This window comes from Capra hircus, chromosome 7 (genome assembly GCF_001704415.2).
Source record: "Capra hircus breed San Clemente chromosome 7, ASM170441v1, whole genome shotgun sequence".
In the NCBI taxonomy this organism is placed as follows: domain Eukaryota; kingdom Metazoa; phylum Chordata; class Mammalia; order Artiodactyla; family Bovidae; genus Capra; species Capra hircus.
The window spans coordinates 38,590,111-38,614,710 of NC_030814.1; the positions used below are offsets into that span (position 1 = coordinate 38,590,111).

General features: G+C 38.0%; 2 protein-coding genes across 6 annotated transcripts; both read left to right on the forward strand.

The window, feature by feature from the left end:
• SLU7 (SLU7 homolog, splicing factor) lies at positions 1,281 to 17,012 on the forward strand. Its single transcript, XM_005683250.3, has 16 exons — positions 1,281 to 1,405; positions 3,603 to 3,786; positions 4,607 to 4,760; positions 5,068 to 5,148; positions 5,447 to 5,611; positions 7,418 to 7,486; positions 10,687 to 10,734; positions 10,927 to 11,058; positions 11,312 to 11,409; positions 11,567 to 11,634; positions 11,771 to 11,910; positions 12,657 to 12,818; positions 14,271 to 14,375; positions 14,528 to 14,599; positions 14,713 to 14,829; positions 15,414 to 17,012. The coding sequence occupies exons 2-16, from the start codon at positions 3,617 to 3,619 to the stop codon at positions 15,591 to 15,593; spliced, it is 1,761 nt and encodes a 586-aa protein (XP_005683307.1). The 5' UTR covers positions 1,281 to 1,405; positions 3,603 to 3,616; the 3' UTR covers positions 15,594 to 17,012.
• Positions 18,398 to 24,134, forward strand: ZBED8 (zinc finger BED-type containing 8). Of its 5 annotated transcripts, XM_013965739.2 has the most exons (4): positions 18,398 to 18,797; positions 19,624 to 19,701; positions 20,482 to 20,523; positions 21,712 to 23,799. In XM_013965739.2, the coding sequence occupies exon 4, from the start codon at positions 21,761 to 21,763 to the stop codon at positions 23,543 to 23,545; it is 1,785 nt and encodes a 594-aa protein (XP_013821193.1). In that variant the 5' UTR covers positions 18,398 to 18,797; positions 19,624 to 19,701; positions 20,482 to 20,523; positions 21,712 to 21,760; the 3' UTR covers positions 23,546 to 23,799. The 5 variants fall into 5 exon arrangements, with proteins under 5 accessions (XP_013821193.1, XP_005683306.1, XP_017905575.1 ...); XM_005683249.3 differs by lacking the exon at positions 20,482 to 20,523 and having other exon boundaries at positions 21,712 to 24,134; XM_018050086.1 differs by having other exon boundaries at positions 18,411 to 18,797; positions 19,624 to 20,523.

A 24,600-nucleotide genomic window follows, 5' to 3' on the forward strand; every position in this document is an offset into this window, starting at 1 on the left:
TAAACTACCCTCACTTTACAACCGCACCAAGATCCTAATTGTTCCCAGTTTATCAAACAGCCATCCCATCCAGAACTGATCCCTGCTGCTCAGATCCTCCTTAGAATCCTCCAGGGGGAATCTGAACCTTACAAACAGTTCTTCCCTGTTGTCCAGCACATTCCATAATTCCACTGGGAGATGTATTCCCTGACTTGTGCCTGGTAGTTTTAACTAAACAGACCTTAACACTTTCAAACAAATTTCAGGAATTGTATTAAGGAGATAAAAATTAAGTGTGAGTGATTCATAGACTACTCACTTTCAGACTATTTTCTGACAATTTCCATTCCTTCAACTTTTGCCCTGTAAAATCAAAACTAATACTTACATTGCTATGCTCTATGCACTAAAAATTCTTAATAAGAGTATGATGAGATTCTCTTAGAGGCAAAGATGTCATTTTGATATCTGAAAGAAACACATATTGTTTTGAAAAATAAAACGTTACCAGAACAGATAGGATTTAAAGGGGGGGGGGGGGGGGGGCGGGGTAACTGTACTCCAAAATTATTACTTTCCAGTATTTTATTACATATTATTCTTTAAAGAAAGGTTGAGATATCTATGACATTGTTTTTCCACAATGAAAATCGTTTTTTTCCCTAATGGTAAAACACAGTATCAACATCAGGGGCGAGGTGTCACAATTGCTGAATTGCCCCATGTCTTCAAAGCACCTAGTACACCCTTCATAGCGGCTTTCTAGAACTGTAAATTACTTAAATAATTCCGTCTTTCTCACTCTATATGATGTAAATTCGAGGAGAGGAAGACAATTTTGTGTTTACTTTGTCCCCAGCGTGTTACACAACCTGGCTACTAATTAATAGTGATTTTAACTGTTTTAACTTCACGCACGTCGTAGCGCTCCAGCGATGCTTACGCTATTGTCTGTTCTCCGTATGAAATTTGTTTTGTTTTGCTTTACGTCGTAATATTCGTCGAGTCTAAAAGAGATGAAAACTACGGAGCAGAAAAACAGCTGCTCAAACCTAACCCATTCTACTGACCTACCGTAGAGCTATAGGAACAGATCGAGATCTCGCGAGGCCAGTTTCGCTTGGGGCCCCCGCCCCCGCCGCCCCGCCGCCCCGCCGCCCCGCCGCCCCGCCGCCCCGCCGCCCCGCCGCCCCGCCGCCCCGCCGCCCCGCCGCCCCGCCGCCCCGCCGCCCCGCCGCCCCGCCGCCCCGCCGCCCCGCCGCCCCGCCGCCCCGCCGCCCCGCCCGAGGCCCAAGTGAGCATGTGTGGGTCGCCCGGAAAGTGCCGCAGTGGCTGCCGGGAGAGGGAGGAAGTCCGGAAGTAAACATTGGCGATCGTCTTCATTCCTGTCGAGCTGTGCTACGGTCTGCAGCGGTGGGACCGGGTAAGGAAATCTTGTGAGAACTTGGAACGAGGAGGAGGGTGAAGGTGGAGAACTCGGGGAAGCGAGCCAGAGGCTCCTAATTCTTAGGAATATCCTCACGGGATTGATGAACGCAAGGTTGAGAAGGGAACGGGGACCGAGAACCAAGGAAGCAGCTGTCCTAGGCCTCAGAAGTGGTACTTGTGCCCAGTCAGACCAGGACTGTGTCTTCAGTGGTTTTTAAAGTAAGAATTATAAGGTGCTATTGGACCTGAACTGTGCTTGTAATTCTTAAGCACGTGAAATGTTGGCCAATCTGAATACATGTAAAATCCGTATCAGATTTTAAAGAATTTTTATTTTATTTATTTTTTTTTAGTTTATTTTTTCCTATGTTGAAATGAAAATGTGTTGGTAATTAGACAAAATATTGCAAAAAGTAATTTTATCTGTTTCTTTTTGCTTTTTTAATATGTGTATGGAATATTTAAAATGACATATAGGGCTGGTGGTTTCTCTTGGACAGCGTTTCATTTGAGGGTTTTCAGTTTGGGTAGTGGGACAAGATATGACCAAATCTGTGTTTGAAAAAATAACACTGCAGTGTGGAGAACTGATTGGCAGGAATCAGAAGAGACTAGTAGGGAAGAGTAATACACTCAGATTATTGATAGAAGGAGATGAATTCTAGATAGCATATTGAAAAGCAGAGACATTACTTTGCCAACAAAGGTCCCTCTAGTCAAGGCTATGGTTTCTCCAGTGGTCATGTATTAATGTGAGAGTTCGACTGTGAAGAAAGCTGAGCACTGAAGAATTGATGCTTTTGAACTGTGATGTTGGAGAAGACTCTTGAGAGTCCCTTGGACTGCAAGGAGATCCAGCCAGTCCATTCTGAAGGAGATCAGCCCTGGGATTTCTTTGAAGGGAATGATGCTGAAGCTGAAACTCCAGTATTTTGGCCACCTCATGCGAAGAGTTGACTTATTGGAAAAGACTCTGATGCTGGGGGCAGGAGGAGAAGGGGATGACAGAGGATGAGATGGCTGGATGGCATCACTGACTTGATGGACGTGAGTCTGAGTGAACTCCGGGAGTTGGTGATGGACAGGGAGGCCTGGCGTGCTGCGATACATGGGGTTGCAAAGAGTTGTACATGACTGAGCAACTGAACTGAACTGAGATGAATTCGAGTGATATTCAAAAAGTGAAAATAACTACTTCGTGATGAAATAGGTATGGGAATTAGCTGGAACACTTCTGAAAAGGAATGGATGGTGGTATCTTTCATCAGGAGAGGGAACAGTGGAAGATTAGATTTCATAGAGAAGATTATGAATTTGAATTAAGACTAATTGAGTTCAGGTTTCTTTGAGACATCTAAGTGGAGGTACTTTGAAGTAAGCAATTGGACTGTATTTATCTGAAGCTCAGAAAAAAGGTCTGAAGTAGAGAAATAAATTGGAGAGCCAACAGTTGTATATCATGGCTATTGAAACCTTGGAAACAGATGAGCTTGTCTTCTGGTGGAGTTTAGAGTGATGAAGAATTGAGCCTTGTGGAATCCAAAATTCAGTAACTGGGCAGAAATGGAGGAACTTATGAAGGATACAGGAGGAGCAGTGAAAGGGGTACAAAAGAAAAAACCAAGGAAATATGGTGTCACATCAGCCAAAGGATAAGAATATATCAAAAGGGGGAGGAACAGAACTGAAAAATGTCCAGAGGACTTAGCACATTGCTAACTTAGAGGTATCTTTGGAGCAGGGAGGGAAATGATTGAGAAGGGCAGCAGATAATGTGGAAATAGAGATAATGAATATAGGTGATCTTAAAGCATCCAGCTTTTAAGAGGAACAGAGATAAGACCCTGTGTACTCAAGAAGGATTAGTGTGGTAGAAAAGTTTGAGACACATATGTAGAGAGGAAATCAGGAGTATATACATGAAAGAATGAGTCTCATGAAATTTTAAATGCATGTGCATGTCTCTCTCCACTTAACCAATTAGAGTTGAAAACACAACTGCAACAGCATATAAAGACGTTAGTGGAGGAGAAAGAGACCTTTCCCTTACAGATGCTATGAAAGAAAAAGAACATATGAAACATTCTATATAACCCACAGTATGTGTTATTAGGGTGTACTTTTGATAGTTTCTCTGGTGAATTCAGAAAGGCCTAGTTTATTCTAATAGATATCTCTTCCTTTTCATGCAGGAGGTTAGATAACCATGTCAGCTGCAGCTGTGGATGCAGCTAATGCAGCCCCCTTGTCGGGATCCAAAGAAATGAGTTTGGAGGAACCAAAGAAGATGACTAGAGAGGACTGGAGAAAGAAGAAGGAGCTAGAAGAACAGCGAAAATTGGGTAATGCCCCTGCAGAAGTTGATGAAGAAGGAAAGTAAGTACTTAATTTTTTTTGCAAGATCTGTTCATTCAGAATTCAAATTCATGTCTACTTAGTTTACCTATTTCTCATCCTTTACTTTGACAAGAAACCATCTTTACCGTTTCCATCATGTTTGTTTTCACTTATTGTATCAAACTCATATGTATAACGTTTAATAAATAATAACAAAGGACTTGTAATGATAGTCCTTTTTAGTTCTTCCCACTCCCTGTCCTACTGTACACAAGTGACTACAGCTGACCTTGAACAACACAGATTTGAACTGTGTTGGTCCACTTATGCTCATATTTTTCTCAGTAAGTACATGCAGTGCCACATGATCTGCCACTGGTTGAATCTTCAGACTCCGAACCATAGGTACAGAGGCCCAGCTGTGCAACTTGAGCCTCCACAGGTTTAGGTATCCGAGCTTCCACAGGTTTTGGTATCTGAGGCAGGTCCTGGAACCAGTCCCTCTCAGACACCAAGCGAGGACTGAATTTGTCGATCTATTTTGAGTTTTCTGGTTGATACCTCTGAATCTCTAAATAACATACCTATACTATTATAATCAACTCGACATTATTAATTAACTTCTTGTTCTGATAAAAGATTAATCTCACTAACATATATCCCTATCTTCCTTCATCTCTTCAACATCTTTAGTTACATGACTATTTTTAGTTTCTCTAAAATTTTTTCACTCTAATATATTTTATTTTTAACTTTTTTTTTTATAGTGATAACAAGTATATTCTGTCTCCCCCTCCCACTGCAATATCTCTATCCTTACATTCTACAACTTTAAAAAAGAAAATGTTTTTTTTTACAGAGACATCAATCCTCATATTCCTCAGTATATTTCTTCAGTGCCATGGTATATTGACCCATCAAAAAGGCCTACTTTAAAGCACCAGAGACCACAGCCAGAGAAACAAAAGCAGTACAGCTCATCAGGAGAATGGTACAAGAGGGGTGTAAAAGAGGTAGGTATGCAACCTGTCTATATGTGTGTGGAAATGGAGATTTTTTAAGAACTTAGACTAAGAACCTCTAATGTGATACTACATGACCTTTTATCTGGTATTAAAATTCACAATACATACTACTTTAGTTTCTATATTTTATAAATTTGATATTGCTAAAGTCTTTAAGCTTTCTCATTTATAATTGGTTTTCCTCTTAACAAATAAGTCTTTTCATTAGACAATACAGTAATGAGAGCCAAAGTTATTTTTTAACTTACCTAAATAAATAAAAATGTTCTTTGTTTTTCTTTATATCCGCTTATAGAATTCCATAACCACTAAATACCGAAAAGGAGCGTGTGAAAACTGTGGAGCCATGACACACAAAAAGAAAGACTGTTTTGAGGTAGGCGCACCTTTGGGAATTTTGGAAACTGCTGTCAGAGAGTCTCTTTCTTTATTTGTGTCAGAGAACTTAATTCTGTTTATTAAATTACCTATATTTAGGTACAAGTTAAATGAAAACATTAACTTGGATGAAATTAGTTCAGCACTGTCAAAATTTTTTGCAGGAGGACTAACTGATAATTGAATAAACCATAAAGTCCCATGGTGTGTTCACACTGCTCTGTAAAGGTTATATGAAATTTTCCTCATGGCTTCGGATACTTAGGGGAAAAATTTAATCCTACTCTGTTTTCCAGAGACCTAGGCGAGTTGGAGCAAAATTTACGGGGACTAATATAGCTCCAGATGAACATGTCCAGCCTCAGCTGATGTTTGACTACGATGGGAAGAGGGATCGGTGGAATGGCTACAATCCAGAAGAACACATGAAAATTGTAGAAGAGTATGCCAAAGTTGACCTGGTAAGCACAGTTCACTGCTTTCCTGCTATCCTTAAAGAATGTAATATTTTGGTATATCTCTAGTGTAGCAAGTCTGTTTTTTGTCTTTATGCAGTATAAAAATGATTGCACTTTTATCGTAGTAGTAGTAAGCCTAGTTGAATAGTGAAATAAACAGTATATACTAACCCTATTTGGCAGCAGTTTCTTTCTACTTTATTCTCATATTGTCCATTACTCCTTGATTTAGTTTGCAGGAAATACTGGAAGCATGAGAATAGATTAGTGTTCAAAACTTTTGGCTTCCTGAGGTTATATAAACTCTTGGCTCCCAGACTGTATCTTGCCTATGGGCCTGTTTTATAGGTGTCTCACACAGCATTTGAGGGTGGGGAAAGAAGAATAGGATAACTCCTTTCAGGAAACTGAATTTTATTTTAATTTAACCTCAGTTTTTTCTGTTACGATTTCACCTACTCACTCCCATTTTTTTAAAAACCATAGTCACTGCTGTTTTCTGGTTTTGTGTTTTTTTTTTTTTTTTAAAGTATAGTTAACATGTAAGACCGTGGGATTTCACATTTTAATAAAATCTGAATTTTATCTTTTCTCGAACAGTGAAATATGTGGTAATCCTGGGCCACCCGGAAAGAGTCAGTCATCTGGAGTCAAGTGGCACCTTGTCAGCAAAGCTTGCTCTCTGCAGTTTATCCCTGGTGCTGTCTAGCTTAGTTTATATTAATGCCTGACTCAAACAGGACTTTATAACTCTTACTTAAATATGGCCAATTGGATCTGACTCATTTTCATTGGGGTTTTTTTTTTAATTTATTTTTTATTAAATGAAAGATTCTTTAAATTCTACAGTGCTTTACAATTTTCAAAAGTCTCACACACATGATTTCATATAATCCCATAATAAACCCCCTTTTATTAATCTCCTACCTGCTATTGCCCCTCCCCTTTTCTTCTACCAATTGGTAACCACTAGTTTGTTCTCTGTTATCTATGAATCTGTTTCTTTCTTGTTTTATTCAGTAGTTTGTTGTATTTTTTAGATTCCACACAGTACTTGTCTTTCTCTGACCAGTTTCATTTAGTATAATGCCCTCCAAGTCCATCCATGTTGCTGCAAATGACAAAATTTCACTCCTTTTTATAGCTAAGTAGTAGTCCATTGTGTACCACATCATCTTTATTCATTCATCTGGTTTTTTAAATTAATTTTTATTTTGATATTGTTGCTTTATAGTATTATATTAGTTTCTGCTATATAACAAAGTGAAACAGTTGCATATGTACGTACATACATCCTTTTTTAGGCCACTACAGCACTGAGTAGTTTGGGGCATTTTTTGTTTCTTTTTTGGCTGCCCCATGTAGCTTGTGAAATCTTAGTTCCCCAACCAGGGATCAAACCTGTGTCCTTGGCAGTGAAAGCACAGAGTCCTAACCATTTGACTACCAGGGAATTTCCCTGAACTCGTGTTCTTCAGGAGCCAGAGGTCTAGAGCTACAAGACAACCTTGTCCAGTGACCTTTTCTGAAAACAGTAAACTTATGTGTTTTATTGATATAAAAATTAAATCTTCATTTAATGGGACTTCCTGGTGGTCCATGGCCAGAACTCTATACTCCCAATGCTGGGTGGGTGCTGGGGTTCATTACCTTGTCAGGGAACTAGATCTCACATGCTACAATTAAGGGTTTGCATGCCACAATTAAGACTCAATACAGCCAAATAAATAAATGAAGATAAATATATTTTAAAAAGTAAATGTTCATTTGAATATTGAAAGTGAATTTCAAATGTTTCTTTCTCCTTAGGCAAAACGAACACTGAAAGCCCAAAAACTCCAAGAAGAATTAGCCTCAGGAAAATTAGTGGAACAGGCTGTAAGTAATAAATTGATCATTAAAAAATTTCAAACTCTTAGTAAACAAAAAATGAAGATTGACACAAAAATTCATTTTATCTCTCTCCAGTTAGAAGAAATTTGAGAGAGGGAAGTGCTATCAAGAGGAAAGAGTAAAATTGACACATTAAAGGTTCAAGGGACTATAAATTGATGCAGTCATTTTGGAGAGAATATTGCCATAAAACATTTATATACCTTTTCTGGAATTAAATTAGTAGATCTGTCCATCCTAAAAATTTTCTAGTATTCAGAAAAATCATTTTGCACAAAAATGTTCACTTCAGCACTTTTTACAACACTAAGAAATTGAAACTAGTTTAATAAGGAATTAGTGAAGTGAGCTATCCTTGCTCTGCATGAGAGAATGTTGCATAGCTCTTAAAATGGCTTTCATCAAAGCTTAGTAACAACACTGGATAACACATATTTTAATGACACATGTAAAATATCATATTACCTCATAGGGAAGACGACTAGAACACTAGTTCTCATTTAATATAGAGATTAAAACACTAGTTCTCATTTAGTGTAGAATTAGTGGATTTTTCTTTTTATTTATTTTAGCATTTCCTACACTTTGAACATGTAAGGCAAAAAGAATTCTCAAACTAAAAAAAAAAGATATATTGCAGACAGGGTTTTTCCTATTTTTTTTTCCCAAGTCAGTCAATTTAATAGTTAAGTTATGCTTATTAGAGTTGTGAAAGTTTGTTTTTAACAAATTTATGGTGTAAGTAAAAAACATTTTCGAGTTGTCAAGTTTAAATTTCTAAAAGGGACCCTTAATAAGTGAAGTCACTCAGTCATGTCCAACTCTTTGCAACCCCATGGACTGTAGCCTACCAGGCTCCTCCGTCCATGGCATTTTCCAGGCAAGAGTACTGGAGTGGGTTGCCATTTTCTTCTCTAGAAAGGGACCCTTAGCAAGTATAATTACAAAGCAAAGAGAACTAGGTAAGTTAATCACCAAGTGAGCAGTCACAGAGGCAGGTTCAAAGCACAGGTTAACAGAGAGATGATGTTAAAATCCAGCTGTGCCCCTAGCTAGCAAGATCGTCCTGGAAAAATTAATTTGCTTCTCTGAGCCTCAGTTTATCATCTCTAAAGCAGAGAGAAAAATGCCTACCCACCCCCGACCCCAACACACACACACACAAGGCTTAGCATACATATCACACTGTAAACACTTGGTAATTAGTAGCTAGTGTTGTGATTGTTAAGCATTACCAACTCTGGAAGAAAGAAGAGGGCTTTTTTTATTGTTTTTCTAACATGTTCTCTGTTGTTTCTTGTAAACATATTATAATTTATTTTCCTAGTAAGCATACTTAAATGTTTGTAAGGGACTGCTGAGTTTTGGATGTGAAGATTAACTACATACAGTAGGACTGTGTCTACTGTATAGATTTAGCAATATAAATATCCTTTGTTGAACTAGCAACTTGCAAGAACTCAAAAAAATTCTTAAAAAAAATTTCCAATTTTGAAAGTAACACATACTCAGAAAAAATATATAGTAAATTATAAAGAGGAAAAATATTCCTTATGTTAACCATTAACATTTTAAAGTAGGTCTTTTAGTGTCCCAGTCCACTCCCTCACATATATCCATGTATGTGTATGATTGTCATACAACATGTTTTTTAAATGGATTCATCTTTACATTCTCGTTTATCATCTACTTTTTCAGTTAAATAATATACAGTACAATGAGGACTTGTTTTCTATATCCTTAATTGTAGACCTATAACATTTATTTTTATATAAATTCACATGGTTCAATAAACAAAATAATTTAAGACATATGTGCAGTAAAAAGTCTCCCACTCCTGCCTCAGTCCATCCTATCTCTAAACCTCACACCCCATAATCTTTTTTATTTTTCTTACAGATCCTTTCATAGTTTCTTGTGTAAATACAAACAAATACAAACATATAATCTAATTCCCATCTTTGCCTCTCTTTTTTTCCCAAACAAAAAAAAGGTAGCAAAGTATGAAAAGTAAGAAGAAAAGTGAAAATGTTAGTCACTCAGTTGTGGCTGACTCTTTGCGACCTAAAGTACTGAAACCCACTAGGCTCCTCTGTCCATGGAATTCTCCAAACAGGAGCACTGGAGTGGGTAGCCATTCCCTTCTCTAGGGGATCTTCCCAACCCAGTGATGGAACCTGGGTCTCCTGCATTACAGGCAGATTCTTTACCATCTCACCCACTAGGGAGCCCAGAGTATACATATGAATATTTTTCTGCACCTGGACAAATCACTTTAATGGTTGTTCAGTGTTTATTGAGTGCAGTAAATTATATAACCATTCATCTCTTGTTGATTTATTTTTTTCCCAGTTATCTGTAAGGTAGTACACATTAGAGTCTTACATAATATATGCATCTTTATGTAATACACATACTAATTTCTTTATAATAAATTCCTAAAAGTGAAATTGTTGATGCACTGGATATGTATATATAAAATCTGATGACTTATCACTTGGCAAGCATTTTAAAAAGCTATACTAAAATTTTTGCTTCCACCAATATACTATATATATATTTTTATACATACATATTTCCACATCTGCCTACTGAGCTGTAAGATGTGAAGCCTTTTAAAGGCGCATAATAAAATACTGAGCACTTTGTTCCAGGCATTTTGTGGAGTTAGAGAATATACTGACCAACTGCTAATTAAGAAAGGGTGTCTTTGAGGCATGGAGTTCACAACTCTTCAAATCATAGTATGTTGTCATCTAAGTAGATTTCTTCATTGCCGAAATTTTACAAAGGCTGTTTTGGCTCTAAAGATACTTATTACATGATCCTGGTAACTCCTTTTTGGCCTTCATAGAAAAACAGTGAAATTTAACAAAAATGTTATGTCTGAAGATAAACATGTATGAAATGAATATTTATTAGGTATATTGATCAACTTAATCTTTCTGTTACATATTTGTGATTATAATCCTATCATCAATGAACATTTTGGATTTGTAGACAGTCTGATAAAATTATTCTCAGTGACATACTTGTATTTAAAACTTATGTGCTCACTACAGGTGAGAAATATTAGAATTTGTTCAGTTAAATTTATTATTTTAATTATGTTTTTGAAAGTGTTAAATAATCATTTGATTCAGTATAATAAAATCACAAATTCATTTTCTTCTTTTGTGGCATAGAATTCTCCAAAGCATCAGTGGGGAGAAGAGGAACCAAATTCTCAGACGGTAATACATACAGGTCCTATCAGGGTATACATTAAGACTTAAATTTCTGATGTCTAATGTTAGTAATAACTCATGATAATAATAATAGGATTAAAGAACACAGGGAGTAAGGGTTGGGTTAAAGGGAAATAAGAGCTAGATGCTGCTCTTTTTTTCTTAAAAATTTTTTCCCCTTCTCTTTTCCTCTTTCAGGAAAAAGATCATAACAGTGAAGATGAGGATGAAGATAAATATGCAGATGATATTGACATGCCTGGACAGAATTTTGACTCTAAGAGACGAATTACTGTCCGGAATCTCAGGATTCGAGAAGATATTGCAAAAGTAAGCCTTGCCAACTTAACATACATATTCAGAAAACATTTGTCTTCCCAACCTAAATTTTGTCTGCTCACATGGTATCTGGATAGTATATGGGTAATATACTCAGTCATTCCAAAGTATATTACTCTTCAGCTGTACCCCCAGACCTGTGCCCGCTCACACACACACTCGCTCACTCACCTCCTACTAGTCTCCTAAAATCTTTGATGAAAGTAAACATTAACACTGTCTTAAAACATTTTTTTCTTTCTAGTATTTGCGGAATTTAGATCCAAATTCTGCTTACTATGACCCCAAAACTAGAGCAATGAGAGAGAATCCGTATGCGAATGCTGGAAAGAATCCAGATGAGTAAGTAGCAAGTTCACTGTAAAGATTTCAGGGTAGGGGAAGGAGTTTTTATTAATAAAATGCAATCTGAATTAAAATGGGTATCATCTATGGTTGGGTCAGAAAAAAATTTCCTTAATCTCTGAAACAGTTTTTTTTTGTTTTTTGTTTTAAACAGAGTCAGCTACGCAGGGGATAACTTCGTTAGATACACAGGTGATACCATATCAATGGCCCAGACACAATGTAAGTGTTTCTTCTATGTCAAGGTATTTGATGTCGGCTCATAAGAAATTTGGGGGCATTTTTTTAAAGCTTGTTTTTCAAGAAGCCCGAAAACAGTGTAGCTGACAACTCATTACGATGGTTTTAATTACCCTAGTGTTTGCTTGGGAAGCCTATGACAAAGGGTCTGAAGTGCATCTACAGGCAGATCCTACAAAACTAGAGCTATTGTATAAGTCCTTCAAAGTCAAGAAAGAAGACTTCAAAGAACAGCAGAAAGAAAGCATCCTGGAAAAGGTAATTATGACCAAACGACACACAATCCGTTTTAATCCATCGGGATTAGGTGCAATTGGTATACAGTATCAGTATAACTATATCAGTGAGCTTTTACAGCAAAACAAGCCACCTCAAACCTAATAGTTTGAATAGGCATTTATTCTTTCTCACTGTTTTGTACGTCAGCTGCGTCTCCTGTTCTGAGCCTGCATATCTGAAACCAGATGATCTAGAATGGCCTCCCTTTGGTTTCCAGCAGGTAGCAGGTCTCCTCTGTCCCAAGGAGGCCTCACCTCTACCCCACGTGGGTTCTCATCCTCTGATAGGCTAGCCCAGCTTTTTTACGTGACATTCTCAGGATACCAGAGATTAGCAACAAAGTGTGCCCTGGTGCACAAGTGTTTTTCAGGTCTTTGCTTACATCATATTTGCCACTATTCCAGGGGCCAGAACAAGTAGCATGGCCAGGCCCAGATCCAAGGGATGAAGCACCAAAATCATGTGGCAAATGGGGGCATGCACACAGGATAAGGGGAATTTCATATGAGCCTTTTATAATCCACCACACTCAACAGATGAATAGCAATTGAGACATCTCTTATTTGCCTATGAAAGTTTGGTGGCTTTTTTTTTCACTGTGTTTTATATAACAAAGCCCATAAAGAATAGTCCTCTAATCTTTGTGATTGGAAATAAACCCCTCAGTAGAGATTTGAATGCAAATCTTTGTAAAATATATTTAATAATGATCAATGTCCTTTTAGTACGGTGGTCAAGAACACTTGGATGCTCCTCCAGCAGAATTGCTTTTAGCTCAGACTGAAGACTATGTGGAGTACTCAAGACATGGGACAGTCATCAAAGGACAGGAGCGGGCTGTTGCCTGCTCCAAGTACGAGGAAGATGTGAAGATCAACAATCACACAGTATGTGTTGAACTAGAATTATATTGTGTCCTTGTTAGCATTTTTATCTGGATTATAGTTTTCATTAGTAAGTCATTGTGTTTTGGTTTTTTGTATTTTAACTTTCTTATAACAATTTTTAAAGGTTATATTCCATTTACAGTTTTTACAAAATACTGGCTGTATTCCCTGCATTATACAGTGCATCCTGGTAGCCTGTCTTAACCCAGTAATGTGTACCTTCCACCCTCCCATCCCTGTGCTGCCTCTCCCCTCCTCTCCATTGTTAACCACTAGTTTGATCTGTGAGTCTGCTGCTTTTTTTCTGTATTCACTAGTTTGTTGTATTTGTTTAGATTCCACATGTAAGTGATATCATATAAGTCTTTGACTTATTTCGCTAAGCATAATGCCCCTTCAAGTCCATCCATGTTGCTGCAAATGGTAAAATTTTCTTTTTTATGGCTGAGTAGTATTCTGTTGTATACCACATCTTCTTTGTCATTCACCTGTGTCTTAATTAATTTTTAGTGTAATACTGTTGCTTTATTCCCTGTATTTTCTATAAACAGGAATTCAGATACAAAGGCTTGATATAAGTTAAATATTTTGACAGAGACACTTCACAGATGACAAAGTTTATGTCATATTGCATATTGTATCACATACATGATAAAGCTTATTTAATTTGCTGTGCTTTTATAGTACCCAAACTACACTTGTCTTTCTAAGTAAGAGTCAAAAACCTAGCTACCTAATAAGAGCCAGGCCAGTAATCATGTATGAGTGAAATGAGCCAGGCAGATTTTACAAACTAGAGAACACGAGCCCTGTCTAAAAGGAGCATCCACTGGTCAGCAACAGGCAGTTACTGACAAGTGTGAATGTGCCTAGAATTTCCCAATCCTTCTGAATTTTTAAAGAGAAGCCAGGTAGCCTAATTTTTTTAATTTGGTGGGGAGAATGAGAATAGAATGTAAGATCATTGTAACCACACACTCACCCTGTTAGCTAACACTGGAGTCCCTTTAATTTTCACTGTTTATCACCAGCATGTGAGACTAACCCCACAAGGACCTACTGTATAGCACAGGGGACTATACTCAATATGTTTTAATAACCTATGGAGAAGGAAATGGCAAACCAATCCAGTGTTCTTGCCTGGAGAATCCCAGGGATGGGGGAGCCTGGTGGACTGCCGTCTGTGGGGTCACACGGAGTCGGACACGACTGAGGTGTCTTAGCAGCAGCAGCAGCATGAGAGAAAAGAATCGGAAAGAGAAAAAATATATATATATGTATATATTCTGTGCTGTACACCTGAAACTAACACAACATGGTAAATCAACTATACTTCAGTTTTTTGAAAATAATACGATTAATTAAAGATAGGATTTTTTTACAAAGGAAAACAGTATATGAGAAACCTTAGTTTCAGGCTCCTTTTTAAGAAACCTCTCTCTCTCTCTGCAGCATATCTGGGGATCTTACTGGAAAGAAGGCCGATGGGGATACAAATGCTGTCACTCTTTTTTCAAGTATTCCTATTGTACTGGAGAAGCTGGGAAGGAGATTGCTGTAAGTAATTGTCCTCTAGTTAGTAAAAACAGCCAAAGCTCTTAGGTCAAACATCTGTATGAAACATATATTTTTATGTTTCAAATTTTAACTTTTTCTTGGATGATTGGTAGCTATGATACTCAAGTTAGATTATATATATTTTTCCACAGAATTCAGAGGAATGTATTATAAATGATTCAACTGGAGAAGAATCTGTGAAAAAACCTCAAACCCTCATGGAGGTATGTCCAATTCAGTTGTCCTGAATTTTTAAGTCTTAAAGGGAAGACTTTAAAACTTGCCCTAGAACTTTGGTTTTGCATTAATAACACAATATGTAAATGCTCTGTATCAGATGCATCAGGAAAAACTAAAAGAGGAGAAAAAGAAAAAGAAGAAGAAGAAGAGGAAGCATCGAAAGAGCAGTTCAGAGAGTGATGATGAAGAAAAGAAACATGAAAAATTGAAAAAGGTACATTGTGAAGGCTAAATAAATAGTAAAAGTGACCACAGTCGTCTTTATTTGTAGGAATCTTAGAAAATTATCTTATCTTATTCCCAAGCTCATTTTAAAAATGAGCAAACAAACTCGAAAACTGGGTGATTTGCTTGGGTCACCTGTCAGGTCCAGAATACAAATGGAGATTTTGTGTGTCTCCATATTGCCTGCGAGTTGTTCCCCAGAGAGAATTGCCATCTAACTCTATAATTGTAAGCTTCAGCAAGTCTTGGGAAAAGTCAGAATTGTGTTCTTCACCAAAAGCATCAGTTGCCGGCTTCTGTCAGTAAAATGAATCTCATTCAGTTTTTGTTGTTAAATAAAATTTCTTTAACATTGAAAATGTCATAGGATGTTTTGTGCTCTGTGAAAATTTTTGAGCCAAATAATAATTAGTTGTAGCTTGACAGCGATAGAGCTGACTCCCAAGCAGAGGCAATCTAGGATTTTGATGTAACAATTCATAGTCAGTGTGGGGTCTTTTAGTACTCTGCCACTTCTGAACGAAAGGGATCTGACTCAGAGCCATGGTACTCATGTATTTGTTCTCACTATAGGCACTGAATGCAGAGGAGGCCCGTCTTCTTCACGTCAAGGAGATCATGCAGATTGATGAGAGGAAGCGACCTTACAACAGCATATATGAAACTCGGGAACCCACTGAAGAGGAAATGGAGGCCTACAGAATGAAACGTCAGAGGCCAGATGACCCCATGGCCTCCTTCCTCGGACAGTAGTAACTCGTCACTGACGCTGACACAAGATAGACTCTGCTTATACATTCTTTTAGATTCTCACTGTTGATTATTGATGGAAAAATCTGTATCTATTCTCATTAAAGTCAGGAAGCAAGGAGACTGCCCGACTTTAATAAAGTATCCAGAAGTCTCATAGTAAATTCATTCCTTTACACGGTGAAGAACAAAGAAGAAATAAAGTGGTTCATTAAGTGCAGATTAAGATTTTATTTCCGATTTTATATTAGTGATTGGGAAAAGATCTTAGTTCTCCACCTATCATGAATATCTTCTCAACATTTATTTATTGTTTCAAACTTTATTTCCTCAATTTTTATGGCCCTTTATCTAGTGTTAGGACTCATTGTGAAGGCAGTTAATTACTCTTTCTTGAAACAAGGGCTTCATTTTTTTTAAATTAATAGTAACTATAACTGTAGTCATTTAATAATCATTTCTTTTTGCCTTCTCAGATTTTTCTGATCTGAAACTGATAACCTACCTTGAGCTTTGGGTTACTGGAAGGAAATCTGTAGAACGTGTGAATAACTATCCCTGATGTCAGTCTGTGTAGTAACAATTCTGTTTCCCCCTTGGTTATAAAATTTTGATTTTCAAAACATTTCCTTGTATCTTATACTCAGAACTAATTGTGTTAGCCTTTGAATGGGGAAAAAAGTTTTTCACCCTGAGTCAGTGTTGACTGATAAGTCCTAGGTCTTACCAGGCTGGACAGGAGTATTCAGACACTGAAATCCTCTCCTTTGTCACAGAGAATATGGTTTGTGATACTAATTGCTATTTTAATTGTGATTGCCTTTATATAACAGTCATGAATATTAGATTTTTTAAAGATTGTAGAGTATCTGTTGTACCTAATCTTTATAGCCAGCAGGTGTGTCTCAGTAAAATTTGCAAAAAGTGAAACCTGAAGTTGAATGTTTCTTCAGAATATTACAAGTATAGCCTGTAGGGCTATTAGTATTTGAGAATGACATGATTTTTAAGCTGCTTCTAATAACATTGGGAAGATAGTGCTGACAGAGTGGGATGGGTGAAAACAGCCTGTTTAAAACCCCTGACATGAGTACATTGACTTTTAACAGTTCACTGGCTTTTCTGAACTACCAAAACCCACTAGAATATTGCGTTAAGTTAACATCTCAGAAATACTGCTGATGGGAAAGTAACTAAATCAAATTGTCAAGTACTGTGGATATACATTGCATCTAAATTCAGGCCAGTATGAAACAGTGATGCAAACAGACCTAATTCTTACCTACTTTAAGAATGTCAAAAATTTTTGTTTTCATATTCCTACCTTAACATAGGATGGTTCAACATAAAATCTGATATTAGTGTCTACTTTGTATTTTATTTATCTTTTGTTAATAAAGATATGTAATTGGAAATATTTAACTGTGAGTAGTTTGCAGCATTATTTCAAATATTTGGCAAGAAGGCTGAGTTAGCTTCTGCACATTTGAATTAGAAAATTTCAGGACACTTTAACTCAAAAAAATGTGTTACCTAACATTTTGTGGCTTCTGTTTTCTTCTGTGAAACCTAATTTAAGCTGATTTTAGAAATCTATAATATCTGAAATCATGTCATTTCTGTTTCCTTTTGGATAAAAGGTAACATCTAGAACATTACTCAAGATACAAGCTTTAATTTTATTATCTCAGTTATAGATGACTTGAGTGCTGGAACTATGTGCTATAGTTTGCATATGTTATCCCTCAGAAGACTTTCATGGGGTGAGTAATAGGATGATATGCGTATTTCACAGTAAGCATAGGGACTCATTGAGTCCAGGTAGCTTGCTCAGGTCCTAACAGTAGAAGGTTGGGGTCAGGACATAAACCAAAGTCTTTGACTCTAAAGCCTATTCCTTTCTCTAACATTTAAGGCCCAGATTTTTGGACCAGGAAGGCTGGCCTTTTGCAGTTTCTCTCATTGACAGAAACCTTAGGCAGGCTCTCGGTGTTTTTATCAGGCTCACCCTCAAGACCTGAAAATGAGGTATCTGCCCCCCTTTGTTTGACATTTCTCCCTCCCCTAGGCTTGTGGGATGCGTCTCACAAGACTGACTATACAAAAATGAATGAAATGTGATGTCATGAAAAACCCTTAAAATAGAAAAGAGGACTGTATTTCGGTTTGTTTCATTCAACATTTTCTAGTTTCTACTTTAGGTTTTTTTCTCTAAAATCTGATATGGGTTTATTTCTCTAAAAGTATTGTTTAAAAGAATCTTAAAAGCCATTTCTCTAAGGTGGATGATGATTCTCATCAAATTCACCCACACGCTGTAATTAATGGGGAGATGGGGGCAACCAGCATGGGCAAGAAGACACAAGCTCATCCTCTACCATTTTATCTTAACAGAATTTACAGCTTGTCTCATTTGCCTGGATGTTTAGTTTGGAAGTAGAATTAACTTCTTTTCTTCCTCATTGGTTCCACAAAGAAAATGGTTAATTATTGGAGCTTCATAATCGCCAAGATCAAAGCCTGACAATATAAATTTTTATTTTTAGTGCTCTGAATGTTAAAAAGTAGAACTATGTGGCTTTACAGTGCTTTTCGTCCCTGAGATTCTACGATGCATCTCCTCTGCAGACACAATATGCAGAAAATTCCCAGCTCCACATACACAACCTGAAAAGAGAAGCAGCGCGCGTGCTCCTTTCCTGGAGGCCGGGGAAGGGGCGGGGGGTGCGAGTTGGGGTCGCTAACCGTTTGCCAGTGCGCCTGCGTGCGAGGATTCGCCTCGCCCTGTCTGCGGGCGGGAAGGCTCCAGGAGAACCCGGATGGAGCCCGGCGCGGCAGGAGCAGGGGACGCTGCGGGCGCAGCTATCACACCGCGCCCCGCAGGGTCCTGCTTCGGGGTCGCACCCAAGAAGCCGCCGCCTAGACTGGTTCCAGCTCCCGGAGGCTGAGCCCTAGCCTGAGCGGAGAGGGAAGTGGAGCCCGAAACGGGCGCATAAAAGAAGCCCGAGCATCCCTTGGGCCTGCGCCTGCGTCTCGGAGCCGTCGGCTGGAGACCGAGCAGCCTTCTTTCCGCGCCACCGGCGTCCTTAGCTCGCCCGGGCAGCCTTCTAAATGCTCCGTCCTTTATAATACACCAAGCCTTACCAGTTACGAGCCCATGTCGTTTACATGCACGCTCATAATTAAACCTCCCAACAACCCTGTAAGGTAGGTACTATTGTCATCCCCAGTTGAGGGACTAAGCTTGGACAGGTCCCAGCCTCTAAGTGACAAAACCAGCGTCCCAGGCGTTTGCCTCTGGAGTATTTGCATTGCATTCCTTTACCTTTTCTCCTGGCCTTTGCTTTTCATAACGTAAAGATAGTGAATCTTCAATCCTCTGCCTCCCTGGATACCTGCACCTACCACGGACTGGCATAGGCAGAGGCCAAGTAGAAGTTTGATTGTGTTTGGTTTGGTGTTTAAGGTTGACTGCCGCACTTTGGTGTTGTCACTGCTGACATAGATGTTTTAGCCTTTCCCGGGTATTTCTGTTATATGAATGTTTGCTTGTAACTGACTGATTTTTCTCTCACTTGTGATACTGTTTCATATCTACCCTTCATAAACTTGCAAAACGTTTTACTCTGTAGCATCCGTTCTTTCATTCTGCATCTTTAGATGGCTTTCAGCAAATTCTCAAAAATCTTTCTGAAAAGTAATTATGTCTATCTTAATAAGTGAGCGTTTTTGTTTATTTTACTGTTTATTATGGGAAATTTCCAGCATACATAGAGTGAGTATGGTGTAATGATGTGTGTCCATCATCCAGCCAACTCAAGACCAGTCCTGTTCTAGTTCCACCCCCGTTTTGTGTGTGTGCTGAAGTACTGTATTTCAGAGAGCCCAGACATCATTCCACCAGTAAATAATTAAGTCTGTGTTTCTAATAATGAAGACTTTTTAAAAACACAACCATACCATTATCACACTGTTTCAGTTAATAATAATTCCTTAATAAGATGATGCTTTTTTTAATGTTTACATATTTTAGGATATTGTGATTGCTAAATACCACAAAGGAACAAGTGAGAATTGTGAGATTCTATAACACAAGAAAGCCTCTTGGGCGGTAAGTTCATCTTTGAGGATCTTAAAACTTCTTGCTACCTAGTCTCCCTTTTTGAGGGGGAGGGAGAACAATTTTTCTAAAAATTATCTTTTTCCAAACAGGTAAATCTTCAATCAAAATATATGTGAGTAGCATAGAATGGATAGGAATATACTCTTAACTCATCCCATAATTTCTAGTTGGAGTCATTAGAAATAAACCTGAAGTAAAGAAAATCATTTGAAGTAAAGCTTTCTCCTTCGCTTTCTTTGTACCCCCAAAATATACATAACAATGTACAGAAAGATAAGCATTTTTTTATGTTCATCTCATAATTCTGTTATCAGTTAGGAGAGGTTCTAAACACAGTCTGCCCATGGTCTCCTCACTTGACAAAAGAAAGCTTAAGATCAACTCTCTAAATTGTCTTTATTGACTGGCAGACATCTTTCAATTTTAAACTGGTCAATAGCAACCATATGGTAGATCAACTTGCTAGTTACATAGAAGTACATTTTACAACTAGTTATTCTTGGCAGAGCCTCTAGCAAGCTAGGGCTTTAAGTAAATATTCTTGGCTTACTTACTGTGATATTTTTATGGCTAAAGTGAGTATTTGGATTTCAGTTTACCCCTGTTACATTATTTCAGCCACATTCTGTGGCACAGAACTTTGGGAATCAATTATATGGGAGATAGAATTGTTTTCTAAGGTATATTTGAGCCTACATGTGGATTATACCATTACTCATTGCTCAGGAGGGAGAAAGAGGAAAAAAGAAAACATATCTTTCTTTTTAGGTCCCTCAGCTTTCATAGGAAGTTGTCATCAACTCAGAAAAGGTAAATGGGTGTTAAAGCATTTAGTGTTTACTTAGCAACCTAGAATATCTATAAGGCTAGGAACTGGCCTGGGGATGTGTTCATTCCTCTAAATCTGTCTGTGTACTTGCATATGTATCAGAATCACCTGGACAACTCTATTTTAGATTCTCTTGTCCTGCTTCTGGAGAATGATGGTGTATTAGTTCCGAGGTGGTACAGGGACATGTTTTCTTTCAGAAGTGCTCCCAGTGATTGTGATAGGCACTCTCGTTAAGAGATTCCTGTTCTGGGTACTATTCAGAAAAATTATCTAAAACACTTTATTTAGAGTACATTTTTGGGGCTCCTACTCCAGAGCGAGGGGATCAGAAATCTGAGTGTAGGGTCCAAGAATATGTATTTTAGCAAGAGACTTAGATGATTCCTCCATTTATTTACTGGAGAATACCTGCCTTCTACATCCTTTCCTACTATAATTAAGGCTTTTCTTCTATGAGAGAACTTTTTCTGAAATTTCAATAACAAGAATAGTTGTGTTTCTCCTGAGCCACTTGTTTTGCTTTTTTTATATGACAGTATGAATCACAGACTGATGGTGCATATCCTGCTTCTGTGTCAAAGGTGGCTTAGTCAGACCTGTTTGAAATTCTCTGCTTAGGTTGGAGTCAAAGCCACTCAAGGATCAAATAGTTTTATAGACTATTTGATTTAAATCCTTATATATTAGAAAGAACTAGCCAGCATGTCAGAATCTGCCCTTAGAGTATTTAGTGAAGACTTCCTTCTCCATTCACTAGTTCATAACTGGGGGGTGTGCATGCATCTCTGGCATAGGATGGAAGGAAGGGATGGCAGTGAGATGCCTTTTCTGGGGATACAAAATGTACCAGATTTGTTTGGAATATACATCATTGAAAACAAAGTAAGCCATAACTGCAGCTCACCAATAGAGAACTTACAGGTTATTCACAATTTGCATAAGCCCTAATCTCTCATATGTAACTTGCTGGCAAGGTGTTTGTTCCAGGACTTTAGCTGTGAGTTTGCTCAATTTAAGTTGTCATATTGTCATGGCTTACTTTGAACTGACATGTTATAGGATATTTCTTGACATGTACACAGGTGACAGGATGGTATGAGAAGTGGCTTTGTTTTCCTTCAGTTAGCCACTGGTTTTTAATGTCTGGGTTATATTTTACTTCCAAGCAAAAATCTTCAACATCTGTGGAATACTGCGTGAGAAGTGTGGGGTGCCATGTCGAAGAAACGCAAATGGGACGATGACTATGTTCGTTACTGGTTCACCTGTATGACAGAGATTGATGGAACTCAGCGCCCACAGTGTGTATTGTGTAACTCGGTATTTTCAAATGCTGACCTCCGACCATCAAAACTGTCTGACCATTTTAACAGACAGCATGGTGGTATAGGTGGGCACGATCTCAGTAGCCTGAAACATGTGCCAACACCAGCTGATCAGAGTAAAACCCTGAAAACATTTGGAGTTGCATCTCAGGAAGATGCCTTACTACAGGCATCATATCAGTTTGCATATTTATGTGCCAAGGAGAAGAATCCTCATACAGTAGCTGAAAAATTAGTGAAACCTTGTGCACTGGAAATAGCACAAATAGTTTTGGGACCAGATGCACAAAAGAAGCTTCAGCAGGTACCCTTATCAGATGATGTGATCCATTCTAGAATTGATGAAATGAGCCAGGATATCTTACAGCAAGTTCTAGAAGATATCAAAGCCAGTCCTCTTAAAGTGGGTATTCAGCTTGCGGAGACAACAGACATGGATGACTGCAGTCAGCTGATGGCATTTGTGCGATACATAAGAGAGAGAGAGATTGTAGAAGAATTCCTGTTCTGTGAACCACTGCAGTTAACAATGAAGGGGAAAGATGTGTTTAACCTGTTCAGAGACTTCTTTTTGAAACATAAGATAGCACTCGATGTATGTGGCTCTGTTTGTACTGACGGCGCCTCTACTATGCTAGGAGAAAATTCAGAGTTTGTTTGCTGTGTGAGAAAAGAGGTACCTCATATCGTGATCACACATTGTTTGCTGAACCCTCATACACTTGTCACAAAGACATTGCCTACAAAACTGAGGGATGCTCTTTTTACTGTGGTGAGGGTAATAAATTTTATCAAAGGGCGAGCTCCAAATCATCGCCTGTTTCAGGCTTTTTTTGAAGAAATTGGAATAGAGTATAGTGTTCTCCTTTTCCATACTGAAATGAGGTGGCTTTCCCGAGGCCAGATACTTACTCATATTTTTGAAATGCATGAAGAAATAAATCAGTTTCTTCACCACCAAAGCAGCAATTTAGTTGATGGCTTTGAAAACAAAGAGTTTAAAATTCACCTCGCGTACCTTGCAGATTTATTCAAACACCTAAATGAACTTAGTGCATCTATGCAAAGGACTGGAATGAACACAGTATCCGCTAGAGAGAAGTTGTCTGCCTTTGTTAGGAAGTTTCCATTTTGGCTAAAGCGGATTGAGAAAAGAAATTTTACCAACTTTCCTTTTCTTGAAGAAATTGTTGTTTCCGATAATGAAGCTTTATGCATCGCAGCTGAAATAACACGGCACCTGCAACAGCTGAGCATCTTCTTCCATGGCTACTTCTCTGTTGGAGATCTTGATGAGGCAAGTAAATGGATACTGGATCCATTTCTCTTTAATCTGGACTTTGTCGATGATGGATATTTAGTGAAAAATGATCTTGCTGAATTACGAGCTAGTGGCCAAATCCTAATGGAATTTGAGACAATGAAGCTTGAGGACTTCTGGTGTGCTCAATTCACAGTGTTTCCCAGCCTGGCAAAGACAGCGCTAGAAATCCTTATACCGTTTGCAACTACATACCTTTGTGAGTTGGGATTTTCATCACTTTTGCATTTTAAAACAAAGTCCAGAAGCTGCTTGAATATGAGTGATGACATCCGTGTGGCTATTTCAAAAAAAGTTCCTCGTTTCTCAGATATCATTGAACAAAAACTACAGCTCCAGCAGAAGTCACTGTAAAATGACAAACTTTTTGTGTATAATTTTTAACATATTCTTAAGTCCATTGTAAAATTAAGCTATAATTCTCTCTTTTATATTTATGATATACCAAATCCTATGTTTTAGAAAGTTTAGCATTTTTAACTTTTGATTTTCTTGTAAGATGTGAAAATATGTTTTGCAAATAAGAGCACAAGCAGCAGAAAACATTAAGTGCTACTAATACATAGGATTCTTCTAAGTATCTGTTTAACCTTTTGATGTGATACATATAAAAAAGGCACCCAAGCACTGGAATATCCAAGCTACTTGGTATAATAGGCTATGAATAGAGCCAAGAGAAAAAGAGAAGACCTCCCAGAACACACATTAAAAGTCAAAGGCAAAGGTTGAAATGACATACTGAGTCCTCCCATGTCCTTGAGGGTTGTTTTAGGGAGGTAATGTTATCAGAAGAGGATTTTAAAATGTTATAGTGAAAGAAAGGATGATCCTAGTTAATTTAAGATTTATTTTTAAATATTATTTGGAGTTAGTCCCAATGTCCATTCCTCTGGTTCTATGCTTTAAATTCCATGACACTAATAAACATCCTGATATCTTGGTAGTCACTCCTTGTCTTCTTTTAAGTTACATTGAGACTCCAAGTCATTGGGGCAGCTAAAGAGGAGATCCTAGAGCTCTGTTCAAGAGATTTCTAATTTAACTGGCCTGGGCCAAGGAGCTTCATTCTCAACCAGCTTTCCAGACAGTTCTGATGGATTCTTTGGCCCTCTCACCTCATCTTATTTTTCCTACACTTAGTTTTCCTTTGCCCCAGTTTCTTCACTTATTTTATACCTATGCTATATGTATTTTTCTAAGATTAAAACTTTTGAATGGATCAAAATATAAATAATAGAGAAATGTTGGACCAAATATCTGGGCACCTGATGACCCAGCCAAGTCAACATGTAAAATTAACCACCACAGCTACTATCAACAATCCCTGTGGGTCAAAACATTCTGATTTCCATTTTGTCTCTTCTGTGCTCGAAGTGCATCCACCTTATCCCTCATGACTGAACACTGCC

Coding starts and splice junctions, on each gene's coding strand:
- SLU7 (XM_005683250.3), top strand. CDS start 3,617: ATGTCAGCTGCAGCTGTGGATGCAGCTAATGCAGCCCCCTTGTCGGGA. Junction 4,761..5,067: donor ACAAGAGGGGTGTAAAAGAG/GTAGGTATGCAA, acceptor ATCCGCTTATAG/AATTCCATAACCACTAAATA. Junction 10,735..10,926: donor AGGAACCAAATTCTCAGACG/GTAATACATACA, acceptor TTCCTCTTTCAG/GAAAAAGATCATAACAGTGA.
- ZBED8 (XM_005683249.3), top strand. CDS start 21,761: ATGTCGAAGAAACGCAAATGGGACGATGACTATGTTCGTTACTGGTTC.